The sequence below is a fragment of the Rhagoletis zephyria genome, unplaced genomic scaffold, assembly GCF_001687245.7.
Source record: "Rhagoletis zephyria isolate East Lansing unplaced genomic scaffold, Rhagoletis_zephyria_1.1 Rzeph_scaffold_01010, whole genome shotgun sequence".
Taxonomy (NCBI): domain Eukaryota; kingdom Metazoa; phylum Arthropoda; class Insecta; order Diptera; family Tephritidae; genus Rhagoletis; species Rhagoletis zephyria.
The window spans coordinates 132,995-147,618 of NW_016158094.1; the positions used below are offsets into that span (position 1 = coordinate 132,995).

The 14,624-nt window shown below is 35.6% G+C and overlaps 1 protein-coding gene across 1 annotated transcript in view; it reads right to left on the reverse strand.

Annotated features, from left to right (window-relative positions):
* Positions 1–14,107, reverse strand: part of LOC108362436 (putative mediator of RNA polymerase II transcription subunit 26) — a gene marked incomplete at its 3' end in the record, with an annotated part of 124,880 nt that extends 110,773 nt beyond the window's left edge. Inside the window, exons 1-2 of the mRNA XM_017615404.1 lie at positions 14,097–14,107; positions 11,770–12,807 (exon numbers count right to left, since the gene is read on the reverse strand). Coding sequence (XP_017470893.1) covers positions 11,770–12,758 — 989 coding nt within the window. The remainder of the gene's footprint in view (positions 1–11,769; positions 12,808–14,096) is intronic.
* Between the last annotated feature and the right edge of the window lie 517 nt (positions 14,108–14,624).

The following is a 14,624-nucleotide window of genomic DNA, read 5'->3' on the forward strand; positions in this document are numbered from 1 at the left end:
GCATAGCCACAAAAACCAACAATATGTGGATAAGGGAAAGGTTGGAGGCGCATCTGTATGTATACATCAGAGTAAGCGGAGTGCGGCAAAGCGCGTGCAAAAGTAATCGATAACGAAGAAGATGTAGCAAAAGTTAACGACATCATCAACGCTTTTTTCTACGTTTCTTTTGTTCACTGCACTTTCTGCCTGCACCTAAAGCCAACTAACGGCAGCAGTAAAAAAGTGCAGCTGTTGTGAGTACTAAAAGTGAATTGCTGCTGCACGTGATGTTGCTGTTGGAGTACATACACCAATGACTTGTGTAAAAGGCAAGCAGCGTTGAGCATTTGCAAAGTTGGTCGGTCGCCGATGCTTGATGATGCTGTTGGCTTGTGGTCAGTTGGGATTAAATGAAAGTGCGAACATGGTTAAGAAGTCCAGCTTCCTAAATGCACACTTCATCGACATCATTCACTTAGTACGTACTTGCTATGAAGATNTACCAAGGCAAGCAGCGTTGAGCATTTGCAAAGTTGGGCGGTCGCCGATGCTTGATGATGCTGTTGGCTTGTGGTCAGTTGGGATTAAATGAAAGTGCGAACATGGTTAAGAAGTCCAGCTTCCTATATGCACACTTCATCGACATCATTCACTTAGTACGTACTTGCTATGAAGATGCACTCGTTGTTGGCTCGTTATGTTGCTGGTAGCTTAGCCGATTAAATATCATTTCCTTTTGAGATTTTTTATTCTTCAAGTTTTAGCTTTTATTGTCGACATTTAGTACGGCATTTGTGTTGTAGTTAAATGCTATTCTGACTACAGTTCCAAAGTAAGTGAATTAAGGAAGTTGTTAACACTTTTTCAGTGAGCAGTCACACGCACACAAAAGGTAATGCAATGACGCTTTGTAAGACAGCTTATACAAGTTTTACTGTGATGACATTAAGTTTTAGGAGCTCGCGTTAAATACGCTGGAAGAGATGTGGTTGGAAGATTCTTTGATAAAATTACTCAATAAGGAAATGCCGAATGCAATGAAATTGATTTGATTGATACTATATAACTGACATCTGACATGCATTGTATTAATCAAATATCCCCTAATATCGCAAATGCACATACGAATCGTGTCGCCTTCGTAAGCGATTCAGTTATTTTTTGAAAGAAAAATTTAACACAACTGGTTTGTTTCATTTTCGTTGCAATTCATTTCATTTATTGCGAAAAAAAAACATTAGTACAATAAAATCTACGATCATTTATAGTACAACAAATAACAGGTAGAGTTAGAAAAATAAAATAAATTAATAGTAATATGTATGTACGTATAAATGTGTACCTTTCATAAATCTCATAGTAATACGTAGTTTCTACGCTGGACAGATGAAACCTATACAAATATAGATACTCGAAGCAGTCAGGTTAACAGAGGTGCGCCCTACAGAACTCTTTCACGGGTTGCAGTTCTTTTCTCGGCAGAAAATATATCAAAATAATTAAATAGGAAGACTTTGCCATTTTACATGGAAACTGTCAAATATGGAAGTAGTATATTATTTCTTCTCTTGAAATAAAAACTGTTTAAAATATCTGGCAAAGACACAATGAAAAACTGCACATTTTTATTTTTCCTTTTTTATATTCGAGAAAGCCAATGAAAGTCTGTTAGCTGAAAAGTTCGTTCCCTGGTCGATTTATTGGCTAAGATAAGTGGGAAAATCATTTGTATAAGGACAAAGTAACAAGAGGATACTGTGCTTCTTTCAAAATTTTGAAAAAGTAATTTTTAGCGACACATTTTATGTCTTACCATATAAGACTCAATTATGTAAGCGCGTGAATAACAAGTCCAGGGAGGCGTACACACTGTTTGAAAAGAACAGGTGGAAAATACTCAGCTTTTGTGTTTCATTCAGCTCATTTTTACAAACCCACGCTACCACACTTTTCTGTTGCACACTTTAAGTTGAAAAGTTAAGTAATAAAAGGAAATAAATAATTTTAAATGTGACAGGTAGAGCTATGGTGCTAAAAGAAACATCTTAAGCGTAAAACAACAATAACACGAAAATATTACCTAATGTGAATTGCAAACAGAATAAAATCAAGCAGCTTGCAACAGTGTGAACGATTACAAAACTACCTTGCTAGTCAAGTCCAAAAGTTTGTGTTGACTGAAGAGTGGTAAATAACGCCAACACCAAGGAAATGTCCTTCATTATAAGTATGTATGAGTGTATGCAGCGGCAAGCCAAAGCTGCCAACGCACTGAATGTGGAAAGACTTTCTCACAAATGTTTTATGTGGCAGAGGAAAGTACTTGGTACTACTGCACCGAAAAGTGCGAACAAGTAAACTTATTACGAGTAAAACCAACAATAATGTATATCAGATTCGCCCACTCCTATTCTAGCTTTCATAGCTTAATGTAGCTAGCCGCGTCTTAGCACTTCTGGACGCATTTCGGCACGCTAAGGAATTTTCGCGCACACATTTCCACACAACAACTGCTTGTGACTTTTTCTTGATTTTATTTTTTCAGCGTTGCTTGAGTCACGTTCCAACCTACGCGTAAAGATTTTTGAGCAACAAAAATAATAAATAAACAGAGCAAAAGAAAACAATCAAGTAAAAACAGGGGAATTTAAGTAAAAGAAACTAAGTACCTACGTGTGGAAAAAAAAGGTTCTAAAAAATACCAAACTGGTAGTGCAGGCAGCCGTGGCTTATTATGAAATTATACGCTTATGTTGAAATGCCTACGCACTGCCAGCTGCGCCAACACAAAGTACCATGCAACATGAATTTGTGTGGATTGCATGCTGCCCGGACTTCTACTAAATGCGCCTGTGAAGAACGGACTCGTCACAGCTATTCCGCATTCTTGAAATTTGTTTGTGGCACCATGCGCCACACTGACTTTGAATACATTCTTGTGCTTGAAATGAATGCCTGCAACAACAACAGAAACAACTTTGACCAACCGGCAATACAAAAATTGAACACAATTTGCTACACACATTTTGGTGTTGCAGTATTATGTTGCTGCTGTGCATTAACTTTGTGTTAGTGGCATAAACATGATTTATGACTTTTCTCACTTTTCTTAACTTCGCCGCATGCCTACAACAATACTTTCCATTCGCCTTTGCAGAAACATTCGAATAGCGCAGGCACAGCTAGCATACAATAGCCTGCCTGCTACATTGCGCTATGACCTGGAAAGGTTCAGCCTTCGAGTAGGTATTTCACGAACTACGCCTTTTTCTAGGCCACCATTGCAAGCTGTGTCGCTTTGTTGACAGCAGATTTGAATTTGAACGAGAAAAAAAGCAAATTACGTCACATTGAGTGCAGAAAAGGGAGTTGCTTTGATGTTAAATGGTGGATTAAGAAATGTTAGCGGTAAATTCAGTTGTGCATAATAAAGTTGATGCTTAAGTGGATTTGTGTTGTACAGCATAGGCACACATGCGACTTACTTATGGCATTTGCAAATGGGTGGATGCTCTCATGAATTTGTAAGTGGCGATTTGGAAATACTTGACAAGTACTCTTTTCGGGCAGACATTTACAAACGCATTTGAATCTGCATCCAAGTTAAATATGAACACTCAATTCGTTTCTGATGTTAGTTTGGTTTAGACAAGTAAATAGATTTTCTGGTATTTTACTAAATTTACTGACATTAAATGAATCCATTTGCTGGTAACAAGAAATGTGTTATGCACATGATACTAACAGGCAATTGAGATTTTGGGTTGCCATATTAATCTAGCAGTCTTTCTTCCTTTTAAGGGGGATTGGAGCTACTTATTCAATTATTTTTGTAGGACTTCGTTAGTCATTTTCGCCATATTCATATATTTTCTTGATAGTATAGCGACAAGCATCTTAAAGAGGTTCAAATAACATGTTCAATTTAGCCGTAAGAAATTCGCTGAATTTTATCACCACAATTTCTTCGATGGCATACTGGTTAGTTCCTTGAAGTATCCTCAACTAGCATGTTTACTATTCATCTTAAAAGGCACACCTCATGTACTTGTATTTTCATATTATCTAGTAAATAGTTTTTATCTGAAATTTCATCCATAACATGTTCGTTATGAGTTTTTTAATTTTTGCGCGATGGTATATTGGGTAGCATCTGGAAATCGCCTTCTATTTAGTAAAAAAAACTTAGTTCTATCTTCACCTTTCCTAGATAGTTTAGTAGTTGGTATCATTGCACAAATTTTATTTTCACTTATAACTTTATATACTTTATCCGTGACAGTACAGCGGTTACATAAAATCCATTGCTCATAGATCGATTCACTTTTAATTATAAAAAATTTTACTATTCACCTAAAACCATGGTACAATAAAAACAGGTAGAAGCCAAATTGACATTAAACCTACAAAAGTCAAAGTTTTCGGGAGAGTAAAAATAAAAATGAGCGTGTGTAAGGAAAAATAAAAAATTCCATTTCACTGGTTGACGTTTTTAAGTAAATTTGAAGTTTAATTTTATTTATTTATTTTCTTTAGTTAAAATTTGTTAATTTGTTTGTTGTTTTCTGTCTTTGATTTATGAGTTGCAGTGTTGTTGGAGGGACTTTCAGGCATAAGGGTCATAGGAACAGNCTAAAACTATTTTTTCCTCTCACAATCCAATTCACTTTTTTTCACCATTTCCTCGATAGTATAGCGGCTAGTATCATCTTATGTCACTTAACACTACTTTTTCCTTTCATAATTCAATTCACTTTCTCTCAAATTATTTAGTATAAACAGTTTTATTATTACTTCACAAGATTTATTCACTTTAACACCACATTTCCTAGATAATATAGTGGTTAAGAGCTTTGCATTACTTAAATTGTTCATAACACATGAAAAATCATTAACACTTAAGAATATTTCCTCTTTTAGAAGATTTTCTCCAAAATCATTATGGTTAGAACTCATTGCACATAACTCAATTAATTTATTCCCTAATTAGAATACACATTTTTACTATTCACCTCCAAAAATTCAGTTAGTTTTGTCTCCACATTTGCCCAATAGAAAAGTGGTTAGCATCTTTTATTATTTTCAACGCCCTTTTTCAAATCACTTGCACCTGTAATCATCTTTTTTGCACATGATTACCACATAAACTTTATGTACACTTTCCTCGATAGCATAGTGATAAGTAGCTTGAAGAGATTTAAATAACATTTTCAATTAAGACTTAAAAATCTTCATGATTCACTGAAAAAACGTTCGTTCTATCTTCATCCTTCCAAGATAGTTTAGTAGCTGGTAGGTTAGGTTAGGTTCAGTAGCTGGTATCTCTGCACAAATTTCATTTTCACTTTTTTTTACCTTATATGGTTTATCCTCAAAAAACAGTGGTTCCATACAATCCATTGCTCACAGTACGATTCACTTATAATTATAAAAAATTTTACTATTCACCTCAAACTACTTTTTCCTTTTATAATTCAATTCACTTTATCTCAACATTTCCTCGATAGTATAGCAGCTAATATCATCTTATGTCACTTGAGACTACTTTTTCTTATCATAATACAATTCACTTTCTCACTAAATATTTAATACAAACAGTTTTACTTTGACCTCGAAAAAAATACATTCACTTTATCACCACATCTCTACGATAGTATAGGGGTTAAGAGCTTTGCATAACTTCAATTTTTCTTAACAAATACATAATCGTTATCACTTAAAACTATTTCCTCTTTTAGTAGGTTTTCTTCAATACCATTATGGTTAGGATCCATTGCACATAACTCAATTTACTTATTCCTTAATTAAAATAAACATTTTTAATATTCACCTCAAGAAATTCACTCAGTTTTGTCTCCAAAGCTCCTCGATAGTATAGTGGCTAGTATCTTTTTTTTTAATTTTCAATGCACTTTTTTGTTAAATCACTTGCACTTTAACTTACTGTGAACATCTTCTTTACACATGGCTACTACATAAACTGAAGACAAACTTTATGTAAACTTTTCCTCGATAGCATAGTGGTTAGTATGCATTGTACTTAAGGCTAAATAGTTAGAAATGTATAAGCTACTTCAATTGATGCATTAATAACAAAATAATTTCATATTTGTCTACACGTATAGCTGATAAGAGACCCATAAAATTGTGATCCATTAAATACTTTAATAGTAGTAGTATAGTACCTACATCTAGGCAGAACATAATGAAAGTGACATATCAGCAGTGATGAGTAAATAAAACTTGTTTTTGTCTTTTATGAAGTACCTGCATATTCACAATTGAGTCTGAAAACCAGAGTGACATAATGTGACAGCTACTTTGTAGTTTAAACTAAAGTAAATAAGACTGAGCGCTTTTATGTATTTCACAGCATTAAATACTTTTCCAGTTCTTTTGAATAAGTTAAGAGTAGAATTATATTTATTTAAAATGTAGTTTCTCAACTCGCTACTCGTGGCAAAAGTCTTTAAGCGGTCAACTTTATTCGAAAAATTTTATAAGATTTAACCCAAAAAAAAATATAAATGGTATCATTTTTAAAAGCTTAACAACGGATCGCATTCATAATCGCCCCCTACCAAAATACGTACGTAAATCGCCACGTCCACAAAGCATTTATGAAAGCTGCCTACTTATTCAGAGCAAGCCGAATTGGGATGTCATGTTACAAACTGGGTTTGTTTGTGGTGTTAATTTTATTGCTACATATCTCGCGCATGCCTTACTACCGCATTTGTAAACAAGAGTCATCTGAAAAGGCAGATGTTTACACTATTGCCGAACGGACAGTAACCACACCACACCTTGAATATGCGCATCTGTGTACGCTAGCAACTGCTATTTACCCAAGAACACCAGCAAATAATCGAACAGCTATATAACCGGGGAATATAAAAACAACCATCATACAAGCAATCGAGGAGACAAAAAGCAAACATAAAGTCAACAGTGTTGATAGGAGCAAAAAACACACATATGTACTTATGCCAGCGTTTGAGTGCAGCAGTACAAGTCAATGTTGCGAGAATGGTATGCACAATGGAAAAAAGCTTGGCGTGATTGTAGCTTATGAGTTATTTGTAATTTACTTGATATCAGATACCATAAGTAAATATTTGTCTTTAGCAGATACTACTCGTGTAGTTTATGCTGCAACAAGAGAAAAGACATACTACCCGCGCAGTTGACGATCATACAGAAGTGTACAGCAATGTTGCAAAAATGTGTGACTATGAACAGGCGCGTTGGAAGTCAAGCGGTACGAATGAAACATCAAATGGCACAGGAAAATTGGTGAGCACGAAGATTTAATTTCAATATTTGTGTTTATTTTTGTATGTACATACATATGTAGACATGTATGTTTGCATGCGCAAAAAATATGAAACAAATGAAATGAAGATAAATTTACCGAATGGATGAGCACACCTTGAATTCTTCTTACTCACCCCTTTGTGCTGTATGTTTACACCGGCGCAATATTTACTTTGAGGTGCATAAGTATATACATACAGTTCCTCGCAAAAGTATTCGGAAATATTTTTTCTCCGTTATAAAACAACAGGAATCTTTTTCCACTTTTTATTTATTTCTCGAAAACTAGTTTACTCCTTTCATTGTGGTCTAACCTTTAGTTTAACCATTAAAACAACAAAATAAAAAGTCAATTTTGGTTAAAATTAAAAAAAGACCCATTCCGTATACGCCTCGCAGACGTAGATTATACTTTTGGGGTTAACGAATTCCTCTGCAAAATGCTGTGGATAGTTGAAATGCTTTTTTTGTGGCCGTTGACATCACTTTCAATGTTTACCCTTCATTTTCTTAATTAAATATTATTTTTCTTTCCTCCTAGGTAGTTTCTTGTGACTTTCTACCCATATTTTACACAATTGAACGTACTTTCTTTCGCACTAAGTTAAAACAATCAAAACCATAAAGTTTTACACATAGAATCAGTGATGCCAGATTGTGGGTAATTTCCCTATTTCAGGGATATTTTGCATCAAAAATTATTAAAAGGGAAAAAAGGGACACTTCATATAAATAAGGGATTTTCTTTTGACGCAGTTATTGTTGCATAATTAATCAAAATTCAAGAATATTCGACAATCTTACGTAATTAATCGTTCTGAAGATGTCATGTGGAGTGAAATGGTATATAATTGTTAAAAAGTATAAGGACAATTTCGAAAATTTTCTTACGTTAACCAATTCAAGCGCTGAGTAAGAAAGAATCTTTTCAGTTGTAACTGGTGTTTCATGTAAAAAGCGGAACAATTTATCTGATGAAATGTTAAATAGCACATGAATGTGCTTCAATTTTAAAGTCACCAAAAAATTCTTTTAGGCCCTTAGTGAGTGAGCAAAAAAATTAAAGGGAAAAAATGAATGAGTGAAAAAAATGCAGAAAAAGGGGTTTTTTTCTTAACAGAGGTCGGCCCTCGACAGGCAATGGCAAACCTCCGAGTGTATTCCTGCCATGAAAAACAGCTTCTCATAAAACTACACTCGCCATTCGGAGTCGGCGTAAAACTGTAGGTCCCTCCCCTTTGTGTGACAACATCAAGGGGACCGCCACAAATTGGAGGAAAAGCACATATGTGTAAGCGCGAAACTATTATTATTATTTTATATGAATTTTACTTCTTTACTACTGAAACATGTATATGTTTAAATTCGTTGGGAATTTTGTGGGATAAATTTTCAAGATGTGGGTAATTGAGGGATTTTTTCCCCATTTCCGTGGTATATTTAACAGAGAATGTCTGGCATCACTGCATAGAATCGGTGCAATATTCTGCCAACAGCGACGCGTATCTGTGCGGATAACGGTGCCTTTGCGAGCCCGTTAAGTTTTAAAATTTGAAATACTTAAGTGATGTGAATTTAAGTCAGTTCACGTTTTGAGGGGTGTACGCTCATAATTTTGCTTTTGAGATGTTCTATTCTTCCTCGCAAAAGAAAGTTAAATATTAAAATGTGTTGAAAACTGATTTTTGGATTATGAAACTGAGATAAAATAACTTTTTTTAGGACTTTCTACTATAAAAAGTAAAATTCCGAATACCTTTGTGAGACACTGTATGCGAATATAAGCACGTAATTACACATAACATATTGGTTGTAAAACTAAACTAAAACAGCTGCTGGTATTTCGCGTTCTATTTTGGAAAAAGAAATTGCTAGAAAAATAAATTATGTTAGCGAGTGCGTACATGTATTTATTTATTTATTCAAATTTATTTGGAAATCGAAGTAAATCTAAATAAATTATGCGCTCTGAATGTTCCATACTATCACTCGTAGGTGCAATTTTGCATAGTCCAACCTACAAGTTTAGGTTTTATTCACATATTTTCTGCTTGCTATTGATTTATTCATTAAAAATTACCTTCGCTCATACTTACGTCATACTTAACCCATAGTACATAATAATCACATTAATAGCTTACACTAATTGTTATTGCTATTTGCTGAAGCTTATGCCAACTTGTACATACGATAAATACTCGCAGACATATGTATATTGAAATGTGCAATAGTTATAATTTATTTTTTTCCATAGCTGTCCTTTTGCGTATTCTCTGTAAGCGTGCACATGTCGTTCACTGAGCCATAGATATGTGAGTGCAAGTGTGTGTAAACGAAAGAAAGCTGGCACTAAAACTGTGGTATACTTTGTAATTTAGCGATTTGGTCTATGCAGACGAGAATGGGGCCAGTTGGAAGTGCAGAAAGATTGTGAAAGACCTTTATAACAGTTTTCTTAATGTTTCCTATCAAAATACTACCAATATCCGGTTTTGGGGTGGGTCTTAAAATAACTAGCAAAGAAAAGCGAGACAAAGTAACAAGCGAAGGAGAGCAATTTTAGCCATCACAGAGTGGGGTTATTTGGTAAACAAGGGTATTCTCATAATCAAAATCAAAGCGAGATATTTCAACATCTCGTTTTTAGGGCCTACGCCTCGACGAAAGATAAGGTTTGGCTGCTTCAACGCCAAAAATTTAAAGGGCAAATGTTGTCCAAAAGTCGGAAGAGTCAGCATCCAAGGCGATGGAATGAACAACCAGAAATCAATTCCGTTATAGTAGGTATAGTATATAGTAGTTTTATATGGACGTACGATTCAGGATAAAGAAGTGGGCTAAGATCACTTTCTCTTCCAAGCAAGACTCACACACGCGTCGATCTGTAGTCAAATTCCCAACTCCACCCTCAATCCTGCTCTGTTAAGCAGTGTTGTCAAGTGGGCGATTTCCTCGTAATTTGAAATATGCTTTGGAACTTGTAACAATTACCGAGACCAAAGGAAGACTTTTGCTTCCTGTGTAAAATTTTCTGTCTAAACAGCTGCGTACGTACTATATGATACGATCTGTTATCAGTAACTATACGTATCCACAAGAGAAAAAAATTCTAGTACTAGGAAGTACTGCGTAACCAAAGGCGCACAAATACTGTGAATGAAGTGCGTGTCGATTTCCAGCTTTTATCTGATATCTCTTGGATTCCAGAACCTAGCCTATAACAAAAAAAATCTTCCCCGCTACTGCTGTTTATTTGAATATTTTATAAGTCGGTGACTTTTCGCATTTGGAAGACGATTTTCGCGAGCACAAGGGATGGTTATCTACACCAACGACCTCGCATGAATCTGTGATTTATAAATCCCCGTAAAGATAAGAAAGGCGAATATCGGTTACTGACGCCTAGATTATAGTAAAAAATTCTCCTACGTTTATAAATTCCAGAGAGGGGAGGTGGATAACGACAAACCAATCATGAACAATGACGTGGGAAAGATGCCTGAGTTTCATATTTTGAGGAAATATTTTGAAAATTGTTTTTTTTTTCATCTAAATGTTCTTGCGTTTAAAACTGTTGAAAAATCCCTACTGCGTCACAACAATTATACCTTCATACGTTAATTCCAAGTAAGCAAACAAAGAAATCTCTGCAACAAATAACCCAAAAATAGATCCTCTTAAAGTCGCTTACGTATCAACCACGAAGCATTGGAAGACTTGTGCCATAGTTAATCATTTTATATGGTTTCTTAGCGATTTATCCTTTTCAACACACAACTAAGGTATACATACACTCACATCTGTCCATGTCAGCACAAAGGAGAAAGGACATTTTGAGAGAGCCTTGAAAGAAGAAAGGGAAATGAGTTATAAGGAGCAGCGTGGCAAAGCTTTCGCTTTTTAGATCGTTTACAAAAGAATCTGCAACAAACATAATCGGGGTGACGGTAAGCTTAAAATACTTATTTGCAGCGTTTTTGTATGTGCGCTTATAATGCTGTTATTGTATGTGCTATTAGGTGGGTATACATATGTACATATACATACATAAACGATTTATTGGTGACTAACGATATCTCGTAAAGCTCAGCCACAAATGAGTTGTTTTTGGGCATTTACATGCTTCACTTGCACTTTTTTGTTGTGTGTGAGGTTGCCTTGGGACAACAAGTCAAGGTTAATGTGTTTAAAATGAGATTTTAGCTACCCAAAGTCAAATAAATACATAGTAGCTTATCTTGGCATGGAATGACTGACGGTCGGTTGTTTGGCAACCGCATTAGGCTTTGTGTTAATAGACACACAATCAACGATTAAATACTACGTAGTACAAATAGAAGAGTTGAAAATAATGCGTGTGCAATTTGTTTAACGAGCATTTTCATAGTTATACGTGGAAAAGATGTTTAGTAAAAATGGGTAGGCTTATTACTTATTTAATAAAAGTAGTTATTTTTCAATTCTACTCACCTTATGTAAATGATTTCATTGTTGCTGGTTTGTCTACGCCAACCGGGTGCCAAATTAGCATTGGCTATGCTGGCGGTGCACGGTTGCGCAACTGTGGAGGTCGTTGGGGTTGCCGTGGTGGCAGCAGCTGCAGCACCAACGCTCACATTATTTGTGGCGGATAGAGCAACAGCAGCAGAGGCGGCAGCATTGCTCATAGCGACATGCTGACGCGAGGCGATTGTAGGTGGCGCCACCACCACATTATGATTCATCATTTTCACCGAAATTTGCTGTTGCTGTAGCTGCAAATGTTGCTGTTGTTGTTGTTGTTGTTGCGGTTGCAACTGCTGCTGGTGTTGTTGCTGTGGCGGGTGCAACTGCTGCTGGTGATGTTGCTGCATAGCTGCAGTATTGTGCTGGTGCTGCTGCGGCTGCGGCTGATAAGAATTTATCTGTTGGCCGCCGCGTGTTGCACTATTGCCAGCAGCAAGTGTTGGTCCGCCATTTACCATACCAGCTGGTAAAGCTTGCAGCTGTTGCTGTTGCTGCTGTCGTTGTAGCTGCTGTTGCTGTTGTTGCTGCTGCTGCTGCTGTATTTGTTGTTGTTGAGCAAACATTTGCGCATTGGAAGCAACACGCGTGGTATATTTTGTGGCGCGTAGTTGCTGTGACGTTGGCTGTTGTGTATGGTGTTGAAGCTGTACTTGCTGCTGCTGTTGCAGCAATTGCTGTTGACCATTATTCATGTGCTGCAATTGCAATTGTATATGTTGCTGCATTTGCTGTTCTTGTTGATGTTGCTGCTGCTGTTGTTGCAACTGCGTCGGCAATGCTTGTTGTTGTTGTTGCAACGTCAGTGCATTTTGTTGGTGTTGTTGTTGATGATGTTTCATTGATTGCTGAAAAGGCTGACGCAGCGCAATCACATTTAATTCCTGCTGTGGTTGTTGCTGTTGTTGATGGTGTTGTTGCTGATGTAATTGTTGGCCAGCACTCGCAGCAGCCATTCTACGTACGCGGAAATTACCGTTTAAATAAGACTAAACGAAAGGTGTTCTGGAATGGAACAAAAAAGGGGAAAAATCAATTTAATTTCGTTACAGTTACTGTAGCGAATAGGCATGTGTACATAGATAGATAGATAATATACTGCGAAAGTAGATCTACTCTGCCCTCAACTCATCACAACAGCTCAGCTAGCCCTGGAGATTATATCTGCAATATATACACATCTACATATCAATTATTATTAAAATATTTGCATTTCTACCTCTTAATCTCACTTTAACGTCAAAGTCATTTATGAACTGAAAAATCCATTAATTTTTGTTACTTTTCAATAAAGTGCCGAAATCGACAGCGAACTCGCACAATATAGTTCTGCCTTTCAACGCCAGCTACCTGCTTATACTTTTGCGTATGGATACACACACATAATATTTGAATATTTTGTTTAAGTGTTTGTTATTATTCTTCCCAATTTAGCCTTCTAATCCGGCGCAGGTAGTTTTGTTTGGCTGCCAATGATGGGTTTATTCTGCCTTCGCTTTCAAGTATTGCGCGCTGATGACTACATTGTGGATTATCTTCAATCAGTACGGGATATTCCCAATATTTTTTCCGATACATTAATTTTGTGAAATTTCAATGAGTCAGTAAAAATTGTTCCATAAGCAAAGCGGATTATGTATGCCACTGGCGTTGAAGTCGCATTTCCTAAGCATTGTTTAGTTTAAGTCGATTAAAAAAAATGTGTTTTCATGTACATATAAACCTTTCTACAATTTTGGGAACACACAAGTGGTTTTCAGACGATGAGTATTGTCGCTATATATACCCAGTACGGAAAGAAACTAGTTTAGATATCGATCTTCAGCTAGTTTTTTACCCACCACAACTAGTTGAAGATCTGACTGTCTTCCTTGTAACGAACTGTTGACATCAACATGGCGATGTCCTAGGCATCAGTGAATAATCCGACTCTGCATTTGATTTTAACTACTTTTAAACACAGTCAGTATGTTTCTTTTATAGATGACTTTTTGTACTGAAATAGTTAATTGCCCACAGTTAGATGATTTCACAACTAATATTGAAATATTTGCAAAGATATGTAGCAAAAGTGTAAGCAATTGGTTTATCTCAATGAGGCTGCTAGGTAATTATACATAAATTTAAAGTTAGTTGCTACATAAGTAGAAATAAATTAATTTTTTTGAGATAATTGGAAGAGCTACGCTGTACTGGTTATGTACAAACTACTCATATATATAGTTTTTAATGTACACATTTCTGGTTATCATCTGATGACAGATACGAAATTAGATCATCTCTCTTCACTTAACTTGTTTATGCATGCATACATACATATAATGTGTACCATATGTGACATACACAAATAAAAAATTTTAAAACAAGTGTTTTGTCATAAAATTGTAGTCGCCATATTGCAAGAAGTCACCCTTGTGTTGAAGTTAAAATATCTTTCTTAAGTATTTTTACTAGAGAATGAAAAATTACAATAAAGATGGCAAAACGCAGTAACCCGTGGTTAAATTATATATGTATGTATACTATATACAGTTAGAATCAGTAGACCACATACATAACTGTAAATATCTTATTTTCGGTGACGTTCACTTGGGAACATCCAAAAAATATTCTTTAGGCAAAATGTGAAATGGGAAAAAATTTTACTGCTTTTAATTATTTTTGCACTTAATTTTGATAATTCGTCTATGCAATAATTTCATTTTATAATTTAATAAATTTTTTTTTTATTTTTCGAATGAATCTTTGGCATTAGACAGGAAAAAATCGAGGAGCGGCAAGATTAAATCGAAGCGCTAATTAAGGAGAAACAGGACAATGTC